This window comes from Nipponia nippon, unplaced genomic scaffold, assembly GCF_047370975.1.
Source record: "Nipponia nippon isolate SJK-2023a ecotype South Korea unplaced genomic scaffold, ASM4737097v1 scaffold_13, whole genome shotgun sequence".
NCBI classification, from domain to species: Eukaryota; Metazoa; Chordata; class Aves; order Pelecaniformes; family Threskiornithidae; genus Nipponia; species Nipponia nippon.
In genome coordinates, this window is record NW_028262324.1 from 3778659 (window position 1) to 3792543 (window position 13885).

General features: G+C 43.2%; 1 protein-coding gene across 7 annotated transcripts in view; it reads right to left on the reverse strand.

The window, feature by feature from the left end:
• Window positions 1-7091, reverse strand: part of PTPRT (protein tyrosine phosphatase receptor type T) — a 472716-nt gene extending 465625 nt beyond the window's left edge. For all 7 annotated transcript variants that reach the window (XM_087749578.1, XM_087749577.1, XM_087749574.1 and 4 more), the window contains exon 1: window positions 6894-7091. In XM_087749578.1, the coding sequence (XP_087605704.1) occupies window positions 6894-6963 (70 nt within the window). In that variant the 5' untranslated portion in view covers window positions 6964-7091. The remainder of the gene's footprint in view (window positions 1-6893) is intronic.
• Window positions 7092-13885: the final 6794 nt, after the last annotated feature.

The following is a 13885-nucleotide window of genomic DNA, read 5'->3' on the forward strand; positions in this document are numbered from 1 at the left end:
ATCTTGCTGACAGAAGTGCTCTTCTGCTTATCCAGCAAATACTGCTGCAATTCCAAAAAGTGTATTTCTAAAGAAAGAAAGACCCATCTATAGCAGTAAAATTGCTTTAATTCCCTTCTTCCTCCCCCACTTCATCCTCATGCCCTGTTTCTACTAGATGGTCACAACCACACATGCTTTCTGCCAAGCAACACTTTTACTAATCTTATCTTCTTAAACAAACAAAACTTTGTGGCATCAATACCATTCTCAACTCCATGCTTTTTCATTAAAAAAAAAAAAAAGAAACTGAAAGCCCAGTGCACACAATTTCTCTATTTGCCTATTTAGGTCTTTTTTTCCTATTTGCAAAGCTTCTCTCCCTGTTATCGAGAAGCTGACCTTTGAGTTGATACTAAGGGAATGAAGATTCACACACATGCAGATTAAGATCATTTCAGTACAGTGACAAATTCAGCAGTACTGGAGTCAAAAGCACAGTATTTCAAGAATATCACCCCCAGTACAGTGCAAAGGCCTACTTCTGCTCAAGTAGGTAACGATATTTTCTTCAAATTTGAAGACAGAAGGATTCATCCCCAACCTAAAAATAGATAAACCCTGGATTAAGTTGTAATACTCTCGATATTGTTGTTCTTTACAACACTGCAGGGGACAAGTAGTGAAACCGCCCTCCTTTGCTCAACGTACAGCTGAATTAGCAGCCAAGAGCTGCTTCCCAGTCATTCAACATAGTCACTACCCAGGAATGAAGCTGAGATTATAACAAGGATGTATGTGAAAAAAGCATGGTAAACTGTTTCCTCTGTTAGGTCGGATCTGAAGACATTTCAGCTAACAAAACATGAAATATAGGATACTTTGAGCATTTCCAGTACAAAGGAAACAGCAGAACTGAGTAGAGAAGTTTGCATAACCATAGGTTGCTCAGGCTGCAGCACTGATCTGTGCCCACACAACATCATCAGCTGTCAAACCCCACAGCCTTTCTGAGAGATGAACTCAAAAATATCAAGGAACAAGGGCCAGGTCCCATCCTCCTAAAATTCACAAGCAGCTCAATCATTCTTTAACTACATGAGCTGCACTGCTTCAAACCGTGGCGGAATTCACCAAGTCAGCTTGAATTCCCAAGCCTGCAGTCCCAGGGAGATCTAGCCGGAGGACAGAAGAAATGAAGCGGTTGGCCTTAGATTGATTTTACAAGCACTAGTTAAAAGAAAACAAGAAAGCCAGAGGAGACCAAGCACTAAGTAGGTTCACTGTTCCTGGGGTTTCTTGTCCTATTTACCAGGTCTTGTTCGCAGGTGGATATGCCTGTGCTCCCCAGAATTACATCATCTTTAACTGTGACATTAAACAACACTTAGTGTTCTTCCTCCGAAGGTCCTTGTTTTCTTTAACTAACTTACCAGCGTTTTTTTCTGGAACATGCAATGCTCTGTCATCCAGCTTGCAAAGTATCTGATATCTCTGAACCGTGGTATGACAGGTAGGATGTACTAATCAGTATTAAAAAACAAGTGGGTCTGATTAAATAATGTATAGTCTGGGTAAGACATAGCAATTGTCTCTTCCACCATGAAGATATATGACCTTTAGAGCTTGCAATAATGAACACTAGAAGCAATTGTTATGTAATTATGAGTGTACAGAAAAACAGGGCCAGGTTGCAAAAAGTCCTTTCTGATGCTATCAGCAACATTCACCTTCTTTGCATATCTGCTTTGGGTTGCATAGGGGAGCTCTTTTCCTTTGGGTTTGCCTGGAAAGAGCAGGGTGGTGGGAGGCAAGTGGCACTGAAAAGTAAGGGGCAACAGAGGGCCAGGAAGGTGGCAGGTCAAGAGATGGGTAAGGATTTCCCCCAAAAAGCAAATACCATCTAAATGAAACGATATCCAAATCATGTTAACCAGCACAAACAGGGAGAGCACCATCAGAAGAAAGAGTACTAGGAAACATGAACAGTACCAGAAAAAAGTGACTCCTGGCTAAATACATTGGCTTAAACAAGCAAAAGTAATGCCACTCTGTAAAATGTTCAGAAATACCATAAAAGCCAAGTGTACCATACTCTTCTCAAGAATGACAACACGGAGCCCAGAAGCGTCAACCCACGAGCTGTTCTTTGTGGAAGCGGAGCCCTCTGGTACCGAGGCAATGGGAGGCACAGGAGGTTTTTCGCATCACAGCAGGAAACCTGGACTACAACTTGGGTCAGTTTGTAACAGCAGGTGACCTCTGTACACTACTGTTCTTTAAATTCTCTGCAAGGAAAGCCTCATCCATGAATGTACCTACAAGCACATTTTAGAAGCTTCAATACGTATTTTATCTATGTATTACAAGACATTGAGGAAACAGACTGAAGCAGTTTCCATAAAAAATTAAGAAATCTCTCTAAAGGACATGTGCTTTATATAGCAATACACACACGCACTCCTGCTGCTCGTCACCCAAACATCATAAGAGTTTTTATGAATGTTAACTAGGCTTCAGTATTTCTATGGCAAAACAGGTAAGTATTATTACTCTTACTGCTCACATTAGTGAGCAAACCCATATATATACCTAAATCAGATTTTGGTAGGTGGATTTCAAACAGTATCTGTTTTTGGTTTGGTTTTTTGTTTTTTTTAATTAGGGCCACATTAAGTCAGTCTCTAATTTGCTCGTTGCCAAAATATTTAAGCTCTGGTGCTAACATTGCACACCTCTCCAAGTCTACATTCAGCACTTTCCATTCAAGCAAAGAACAATACCTGCCAGTACACATTCGTTTACCTCATTTATAAAATTACAATGAAAATTATCAGAGGCATAAACCAACTATTACGATAAATAATGAGCTTAAAAAAACCCCCATACACATACAGAGAGAGAGAGTCGGAGACACTGATCCTTCTTTGCACAATGTTATTCGAATGAAGGATTGTCAGTGCAATGCTGAATAAATCAATTTATTTCCCTTTCTTCTCTCCACTTAACTAGACTTTTATATGCAAAAATAATTGTTCCTATAAGAAACAACCCTTGTCCATATCTTTTGAGGTTCACAAAGCCTCAGACCTACATCTTTGCCACTCTACGGGTTTCCATGGTAACAGATGATGGTGCTTTCTAAAAAAATACTATGATGTTCTACAATAAGTGTCCCAAATCATTCCCATAATATTAATGAAAAGTAGAGCACGTGGGCCTGCACATGGAGCATAACAGACTAAAAAAAGTACAATTAAACAGGAAAAGCAAAGCTGAGGGACTTTCAGAAGATTGGAAGGTAAAAAGGGGCTCTGCGTTTATAAAAGAGAAGGATTATCACTCAGAGATTCACAAATGCCTTTATACAACACAGTGATCTTTCATTGCCTCTGTTGAAATAGACAGTTTCACAATATCACCCTTTTAATATTAATTGTTTATGTATTAGAAAAAAAATCAAGCCAGCCAGGAATGAAAAATAAAGTTGAATTGTGGTGCTAACAGCTCCCCAGAGGGAGTGAAAAGTGATTATTGAGTTAAATGGCTGCTTTGTTAACAATTGCCACAGAGTAGCTTGCTCAGAAACATCCATTTTTCATTGCCAATTTACTCACAGATTTTGCTGTCAGTAAATGAACTCCTAGTAAATGAATTAATCTTCCAAAAAAAAAAAAAATTCCTTGCAGTTTGCTGCCCTTCCATCTTCCCCGGACAAACCATGTGTAATGAACTATCAGTTGCTGTAACTTTATGATGTGGCAGCAGTCTTTGAAAGCAAACAGCTACCTGTTCCCATGTTCAGGAGCTCTGCCACAGTGAAACAAGGAGCAGGAAAATGAAAAAATTAAAACAAACATTGACATCAGAAGACAGACAAGGGTCACAGTAATCCGGTGTTCAGGTGAAGAGTCCCAATGTAAACCCACTGTCCTACTTTCCTCCAAATGCTTTTTCACAGCTCCAAATGACTTTAATCTCTCTATTCTCCACTCTCCTGTGCTAAAAACGCACACAAAACAGACTGTAGCAAAGTGCACAGCAACTGCAAGAATACTCCACGTATTTGGTGGGAGAAAAACTGCACACGTGCTTTAAGGAAAAAAGACTTCCCCGTAAGCAAAGTTCCTTAATTTCTGAAAAGCTGAAAGAATCAGCAATTACTGGAATTACCTGGTGTCACTTCTGTCTCTTCTATGGGAAAGTAGAGGGATTAAATTAGTAGCTGACCCTAAAGCTAACAAAAAGTTTAGAACCTCAAAAGCATACCTTCAGTTATTTATAACTACAGAGACTGCAGGCAACTAAAAGTAACTGCTAGGGAGAAGGGTTCTAAATAGAGCAATACAGAAATTACAGAGAGAAATTCGCATTAACCAGCTCCCTCAATACAAAGCTAGGTATTCCAGAAAGAAGCCATCAGCATTCTGCTGTCGCTTTGTAGTATTTCTAATTTTATATGTTGTGGGTAATATGAAGAAGCAGCAGCTGTGCAGGTCGGGTAGGAATTGAATACCATTTTGTCTTGACTTGGGGCTTTCCTACTTCTTAGCCCAACTATCATATAAGAAAATAAATCAAAAAACCCAGCCAACTTCATAGCACAGTGATTTTTTGCGGATGTTTAACAAAAGGCTGCTGAATAAACGCATTAGGCTTTGAAAAATAATTCAATCAGAAAGAGACAGAAGGTATTTGCATCCTAATAGTTATGGAGACAGCACCACCTGATGGAAGATGCTAAAACGCAGGGATGGCACGAATTGCGGTCTCGCCAAACTTCACGGAAATTTCAGAGACAAAGTGCAGCTGAAAAGCTTTGCTTTTTGCCATAAAAATATCAGCTATACGGACAGAGTCCAGACCACTACGCTTCATGCCAGGTATATAGTATAAGAGGAGAAAACTTTATTTTAACTTCATTAAAAGAAGCAGCTCAGAAAACGTTATTTATTAAAATCAGCTCCTCTTATTTTGAATGGTAAAGAGTGCATTAAAACAGGAGGTGGAAGGTGATACTAATGGTTAGGAAGCCTCACAGTCACTATGCCTGCTGAACTAAAGATTAAAACAAAATATTTCATGGTTTTCTGAAAATAATGACAACATCTGGCTAATCCCTAAATTTGCATGTTTAGCTTATATAACTCATATTATATTGATATTTCCCTCAAATACAAAGTGTTTTCTGCCCCCTTAAAAGTTTGCCATTTTCACAGAAGAGTCTTTTTTCTAAGCATCTGGCTAAATGATTCATCTAAAAGCCAAGGATCTAATCTCAATTGATATGAGAAGTGTCGAGAGCACAAAAACACAGTTGGAAGAGAGAGAAAAAGAAAATAAAAAGATAGCTTCACATATTGCTTACTCAACGAAGAAGCTATTAACCAGGTTAGATTTCCCAGCCTTACTAATAAATCCGCAGATCTGTGCAGTTGCCTAGCAATGTAAACACGATACCACGGTACTGTCAAAGCGTGCGGGACCGACTACAACATCCACTTCACCCAGCTGCCCGAGGTCTCCCGCACCTGCCGGGCCCTCCGCACACCAAACTTTCTTCTGAGCCATACTGCACTGAAGAGATGAGTTAGAGGTACATGTCATGCTCCCACCGCACACTCAGCGTCTGCTACACTCTGCACTATTTCTGTTTGAACTCAGCGAGACAAAGTCATTCGAGCTCTCAGTATTAACCAAGACATCTTCCACTGCTTGAGATGAACTAAACTTCGACATGTTGGAGGTATGAAACAGAGTCCCAAGTGCTGAGATTTATGCCTACTAACCAATGTTGCACAGGGATTTTTTTACTTGTCTTAAATACACAGATAGGGGGGAAAAAAAAAAAAACAATTAAAAAAAACTTAGAAAGCTATAGATACACGAAGTCAAGAGAGAAGAAAAAGTTACAACTGTTTATTTTTTAATATAAAGAAAAACTGCAGTGAGAAAATGAATGCCATATTAAAAGATCCAACGGAAAAAACAGACACACATCTCCATGCTTTACCTACAAAACAGCACAAGAGGAGAAAACTAGCTCCATAGGCACCTGTCATCTTCAAGTAATTCAAACTATGCCTAAAGGAACTTGTAGGAGGAGGAAAATAGCTGGCTGCTATTAATGTGCACATGCCAGGGAGCAAAGTATTCCTTAAGATCAGAGTGACAGAGAAAGGGACAACTGGGGGGACTCAGCTACTGGGACTGGCTCCTACCGAGAAAGTTACTTGAGCTGAGAGATGGAAGGGGAGCAAAAACTGCCACTAAACTTCTGCAAACAACCCCAAAAACCCCTTTTGCCCGACTGGAGGGGAAAGGCAGGGACTCCTCCCGAGCCGCACATCCTTCAGGAGCTAACTCCTGCCTCAGACTCGGCAAGACTGTTTACTACAAAAAGGACTCAAATGTCGTGAATCCCAGAGTAAAAAGACAATGTGTTCACCTCCCACCACCCGCAACTTTCCAAGGAGCGAGCCTCCCCGGTCCCAGACGCAGGCACCGCTGTCAGCGACAGCGGGGGCCCCGCAAAGCCCAGCGCCCGCGGCAGAGCCCTCCACCGCCCGGCGCTGGCACCGAGCCGCTGCCGGGGCTCGGGCACCGCGCACGCCTCGCTCCAGAAACCGACTTTTAATAAGACGGCTCCTTCCCTCGCCGCCCAGCCGCCTTCCGAGAGACGTTTCCATCCCTGCCTGCTCCGGAGCTTGCACGGGGAGCTCCCTGCGAGGCCGAGGGGCTGGAGGAAGGGGTGAGGCGAAGAGTTGAGGCTGCCGGGGCTCGCCCGCCCCGCGGCAAGGGATGCCCTGGGGGCCGGGGGATGCCCCGGGGGAGCCGGGCAGGGCAGCGGCCGGCGGGGAGAGCCGCGCCGCGGGCAGCCTCGGCGGGGCTGCGGGCGGGCTGGGCGCACTCACCTGCGAAGACCTGTCCTTCCGCCTTGGGCAAGAGCTGCAGGAGAAAGACGATCGCGGCGACGCCGGTCATCCTTCCCCGGGAGTTCACCTGCCCTCCCCGCTGCCGCGGTGCCGCTGCCTCCCCGCAAATATCCCCCGCATTGGCGACTCGGGCGCGGCGGCGGCCCCGGCAGCCGGAGCCGCGGTGCTGCTCGGCGGAGCCGCCGAAGTGGCGGCGGGCGGGGGGCGGGCGGGAGGCTCCCCCCGAGCCCAGCGCCGGCCGCGCCCGCCCAGCGCCGGCCCCGCTGCCCCGCCGCGGCGAGGGGCAGCCACCCCGGCTGCCCCCCCCTCCCACGGATTGAACGGCTTCCTCAGTGGCTGGGCTGTGGATTGCTTGGTGTGTTTGTTTTTTTTTTTTTTTTTTTAAATCCCTATTCGAGCCCAGCTGCACACACAAAAATCTCCTATCGGCGGCGGCTGAAGTACAGCATCTTGCCAGCAAATCTAGGTTTTCGTGCTCCTGCCCTGTTTCCAGCGGGGATGGAGAGTAAATGCAGGGTATGGCACTAACCGGAGGACTGGGATTGTGGCTGAGCGCGGCACGGGGAGGGGAGGGGAGGGAAGAAGCGACCCTCCGCCAGAGCCAGGCGGCGGGGTGCAGAGGGTGCTTTGTTCGAGCGGCTGTCAGGAACAGCTTACAGGCGTTTGCAGCTGAAAACAGTAATTTCCATTATTATTCACTTTACTTTCGCGAGAGTTAACTGCTAAATACCTAATCACACCGTGTACTGCTGCATTCATAGGCTTTACACACAGGCAGAGACAGAGTCTTGAATAAAATCCTAAAAATTGCTTTCCACTGGCAACTTCTTCACCAAAAAAGCATGCCCCTCATAAGAAAAAAAAAAAAAAGACATGGCAATATCGATCAACCATCTGAGCTCGGATTTGCACAGGAAAAGGAAAGCGAAGACCACCAGGATAAGGCACCTTTTTACCCATTAACACAGCACGGGATTATTTTAAACAGCAACTCAACTTTCAAAAGAAATTCCAGCGGTGCTCGGCACGCTTTTACTCAGAGTAATAGAGTAATAGTAACAGATTGAATAGAACACTGTTTCCTTATTAAATCTAATACCGCTTTCAGTGTCGTTTAACCCCCTCTCCCCCGTCCCGGCCCCCGGGGCCGGCCCGCAGGGGGGGGTGTTGCACCGGCGGCGGCCGCTCGGACCCGGCCCCGGCCCCGCTCCCCGCCGCCCCCAGCCGCTTCTGGGAGGGAGGGGCCGGGGGGAACCTGACCGCGGGACCCGGGCAGCGGCACAGGCTCTCCACCGGCAGGAAGAGCTCTGCACCTGTACTTTTAGTCTTGTTTTGGCCCTGACCCAAACCTGGAGAGGAACTACACCGTTGACACCAATTCGCATTTAAAACTACTAGTTTGCATTTCACATTAAATACTTGAGAGCTCCAGGGACTTAAGTCATGCACAAAGTATGAAGATGATTTTCTTTTAGGGCTTTGGAAGGCTTCAGGAGCCATCGTGACACACTCTCTTCCCTGGGCCAGATTCCTGCCTCTGTGAGGCTCCTCAGGTAGAGATGCATCTCCAGGGCCGCTGCAAGGCTGTGCCACCCTGAAGGCAGCAGGCAGAGGGCAATCAGCTGGCAGTAGAGGCGGGTATTGGCTTGCCAACACAAAGCACATGGCTAGCTGCCCCCCAAACCAGCTTGCCTTCAATGAGCAGAAAATACTCCAAAAAAAAAAAAAAAAAAGCTGTGGTGTTGGTCAAGCAAGGACGCTCATGGGTTTAGCGCTGAAGGGTCAAGTTTGACATTTTGAAATCAGCACTGAAGAATTTCACATTGCAACCCTTGTCCGGTCAAGTAAGAGTGCTACCCTGCTAGCCGAAGTTCACATAATGGGGAAAACATCAGTTTGCTACTGTCCAACCTAAATGATTCCACACTCCCCCCTCAGCATCCCTATCCAGAGCTGATGTTAAGAAAAGGTCCAAATATCTCACTCAAAACCAAATCCCCCCAGTCCAAACAAGCTCTCCAATCAATGAAGTATGGTCCTTTCTTTAGGTGTCAGCATCACTTCAAAAATTACGGCATGCCACTATCTTTTGTTGAGTAAAAGGACAATCACAAACAAGTACACAATTAGAGATAAAGGGAAAGCAGAGAACAGAACAGCAAGGAGAAAGAAAAAGTCACTAAGTAGCCTCCTAGGTAGTAGAAAGCATCCAGCCAGCACAGTAGGCATAGTCAGAAACTGCTGGAATAATTCTGTATCAGTGCAAATTGCTTGGACAATAAGAACACAGAGTCTTGAAACACAGAGATGGTGCTGGTAAGAAGTGAAGAAAACAGCAGCAAAGAACAAGCTGTAAAAAAAAAAAAGCCAACCCTAAATCAAGTGATCACACCAGTTGTTTCTATATGAACTAAATAAAAGGGAAGAAAAAAGCAAATTGCAATTCACATTCAGAATGATAAAAAAATTGATAAAACAGTGATTTACTGAGGTCCAAGGAACTTCGGGAGTGGAAAGCAGAGAAGCTTAACACTTCTTCCAAGGAAAGGTGTCAGCCTAAGAAAAAAAATCTGCATTGTAAGCAAGGTGAAGAAGGATACCTTACCTCTACCTGGATAAGCAGAAAGAGGTTAGAAATAAACAACCTACAAGAATCCAAAAAAAGGACTGATCAGAAGAGACAACTATGTCTTAGACACCAAATAGTGTAAAGCCAAACATTAGGCTGAACTAAATCAGGCTAAAACCTTATAAAGGATTGTCTGAACTCAAAAACACTTTCTTTTGAGAAAGGAAAACAAAGAATAAGGTAAGATGCAGGATGACTGCAGTGAGGACAGGATAAACTAAAATTAGATGGATATTAGCACAAAACCCGAAATCCTGAAGTGAATATTTCAGTTAATGACAACACTGAGCTGCTTATAATCTAACTGCTGAACAACGAGCACAGTATCAATTCTGAAGCCACTGATCTTCCCACAGCGTACAAGGCCTTTGGTAGAAGAAACTATGGAGAAATAAAGTTGTAGAGCTAAATAAAAAAATAATTTAAAATACAGCATGGATATTCAAATGGAAATTAGGCAGATCCAACCTTTAAAAACAAAACAAACCCAAAAACCACAAACACACCATACACCAAAAAACCTCAAAAAACCCACAACACAGAGGTAATTTTGTAAATAAAACAAATACGATCAGGTCACATCTATCGATGTTTTACCAGAACATCCAATTGAACAGCGCACGGGAAAATAGGCAATATTATAGAAAACACATGCAGCAAGGAACTGCCCTAAAAGCGAAAGGCAACAAGACTGGGCTGCAAGCAGAGATCACAGGGACATAAGATTAGCGGTCAGGCACTTTCAGAGTTTTGTTAAAGTTTAATTTTTACATTAATACCACTGGTTGGCTTCTAACAGAACATACTGATGACAAAGTCAATAGATATTGGTAACACAAGAGGATTGAAGTAGTCTTCTAGACAACATCTTTGAGGGCTGGATGTATAGTGATGGGATGAAATCCAGCTATGAAAATTGGAAGTCGTATCGCTAGAGAAGGGCAGCGGGAAAGCATGCTGCAGATCAGGAGTGTATCATATCATCAGCATAACTCATTTACAGCCAAGGGAACCCCTGAAATTCAAACAGGGCCATGATATTGGTTTTAGTGATGAACCATCAAGCAAGACCAAGAAATAACACACATGACTGTATATGCTTTTATGTGATCTGTGGCCTTTGCAGCTAGCACAAATAACTAAAACCCCTACAAAATGGTCTTGCTAGATCTCTATTTTTCTGGGCTAATGTGTCCTACACAACATTATTTTATAAAAATAGTGAAAGAAGAGTTCTAAGTCTGATTCCATCCTAGTGTATATCATCATAGCTTATTTTGCCGTTGCTAATAACTCAGGCAATGTCTGAAGTGGCTTAAAAAAGAAAACATTAACGAAAATTTTGAAGTTTTCTCAAGCCTATCGCTCAAGGCTTCTTGACTCCACAGAACTGTTCCCTCACTGTGTCAGATAAGAGAAGAAAATTTAATCCTTAGTTTTATCCACCCGCAAATGATGTGGCTTGCCCCTGGAAAACAAAATGCTGAACAACTGAAGGCACTGTCACATTATGACACTAAGTGCATTTAACCAAGAAAATCTAATAAAAAAAAAAATCAGCTCATGGGCTTGAATCAATACATATGTTTTTGAAGTATTTAACAAACAAGTTAGTCTGTAAATATCCTTCTACGAGGCTAGAACAGAAATGTGAAGGAACTCATCCAATCCTCTGTAGCGTGTACAACATCTCTCATATCTCCAGCAGAAAGCCAGCTCACAGACGGTAGCCAGGCTACCTCTGCCCCTTACAGACAACACAGGTCCTCTTCCTAAAAATAAGAGTAATATTCCACAGCCCACGTGCTTCTTTTAAGGATAGCAAAACATCTTTTTGCAGTCCTATGTGCCTCTTTGGTGGTGCATGGCGACACCAGAACATGACTACCACTCAGTTGTCTGGGTATAGGCAGATTCCTAGAGATGCAGGAGGAACTTTACTCCATCTATGCAGCATCACACACCCAACGGGTGCATAAGAGAGATCTGTATCTTTCTTTGAGAAGTTCAGTACACATCGAGATCAGTCCAATCCAATATGGTAAACTATTTTTTCTCCCCCAGGGCAAGCAGTATGTGTACACTTACAAGTAAATACACAATTTCCAGCTTTCTTGACAGAACTACCTATTATGCAGTATCTTCTTTACAAATTAGTCAGCAGGATTCATGGGTGAAAGTTGTAGGTAAAGTTCAGAGGGCAAGTTTCCACTTCCTTACATTGTGCACTGTAAATTTGGGTCTAGAACATAATCTGTTAAGTTTTTGTTGTCATGGGTGGGCAGAGGGGGGTTAAAGAAAGGAAACTGAACACCTTGTGCCATTTTCCCTGATATCACTTGCAACTTCACCCATCTGTCTTCCCGATTCCAATTTTATTATTAAAAATAAAACTGTGTCTCCAGCATTAGCTTCAGTTCTCCATATGGGCTCACCCATATTTACACACCTACGCATGCACATACAGATACTCCACCCCTACAAAAAAAAGAAACCTGTACCACAGCTGCACATCACCTTAAATACTGAAGTGTTAATAGTAGGCCAGCCCAGTGAATATCAGGGAGAAGACCTCTGCCCTGTTGCCTGTATCCTTTAAGCAGTACCATGTCTGTTTTTCCACTCCCACCAAGTTATCAGCACATCATCAGCTGCTTTTTTTAATCTGGTTACACAACGAAATCATTAATCGATGTAAGACACATTGGCATTGATCTCTTATGCATCATCCTCATTAATACGTTTCTTCCTTTCTGAAGATAAGAAAACCTAACTACCAACCATCAATTATTCAGAAATACAAGTTCACCTTTATACACAAACAGTGACACTTTCCGGCAAATGCCAAAAAGGCCTGGATCTAGCAGTTTATCTTGACAACGCTGGATCGTGGAAAAGCAATATATTAACACCGTAGGCAGACACAAGCAAGTAGAAAAGTACAGCAAGGCGGCAACATTGAAATAGGCTGAAAATGTCAAACAGCCCAAGTTCTTCTCCATTAGCAGTGAATTTTGAACTTAAGCTCTTCATCTTCCTATATAATAGGATAAGGGTCAGAGTACTCAGATAAGAGCCTTCCTAAAACAAAGTACAGTTTTTCATGGTTGTAGTTCAATTTACAGATAAAAATTAACAGAACTGCCAAGACAGCTGTAATAGGCAAACTAAATATTGTGTATCTGTAGCTTCCTATACATTGTGCTTCTTTTAAAAGGCTGAACAGCAGAAGAGGCAGCACCTGGTCCTTCGTGCCGGCTGCTGACTCGAGGTGGATGAAACCCTGTACTGGGAGAGGGGATATTCCCTGTGGAAAACACCTGAACATGCTCAGTGGAGAAAGCTCCTTGCATGCAGGTTGAGATGACAGGGACAGAAAAATCAGACCCAGCCAAAAGGGAGCCCACATCAGCAGCACAGCCAGGCCTTGGAGAGGCTTTTCCCAAGCACCCAGAATAGATGCTGCAGCGTTTGCAGGAAGCCACTATGTTGTTTGATGAAAGCACATCTGAAGGACAAGGCTGACCCTGAAGGAGAACAGTGGGCAGGGGGAGATTTGCTTATTCAAACTTTTATTCTTATTCAATATTTTTCAGATCACTCTGAGGCTTTCACTACTTTAGAAAGTTTGCAATTCTAACGGTGCTAGCTGTAACTCATTTTCAAGGTAAAAAACAAAGGCAAGGCATGTTGGTGTCATTACTGCCATCTTCTGACTCAGTAGTACCTCGAGCATATTTCTCTGCATGGAATATTTTTCCACTAATTCTATTATTTTTAGTTGTTTCCAAAGCACTGAACAGGTATAGCTCATGCTTTACCTGGGTTTCATTGCTTACATACCATGATGTATTGCAAGATCTAGTCCTTGACACTGCTCACTTTTCCCATTAAAAGCCTCCATGCAAGTTATGCTCAATATAAAATTTTCTTGAATTAACACTATGAAGAAATGGGGATCTGGATTGCACATGGATTATCAGCAGGTGGTTGCATGTGTTCTGCACAACTTTCCAGAGGATGCTGCCATTAAATGGGGAAGGAGGTGCCTTTTCATTTGTCAAAAGAAACAGGAACAGCTCCTCCAGGTAGGGGTCATAAAGATGTTGCTACCTGCCTCAAACAACTCACAGACTCTGATTGCAACAAGAGACCTCAGAAAAACATCCGAAAGTGATATAATATCATCGTAGATTTCAATCTGTTGGGATGCAGAAATAGCTATCAAACCTGTCAGCTATAAAGAAGGGATGCCAAATAGTTGCATTCCAGTTAAAGACTACTCCAAGCCCCGTTTCTAGAGCAGGCAGTAGCATGAGCTCTGCTTTAATGAACATTTCTA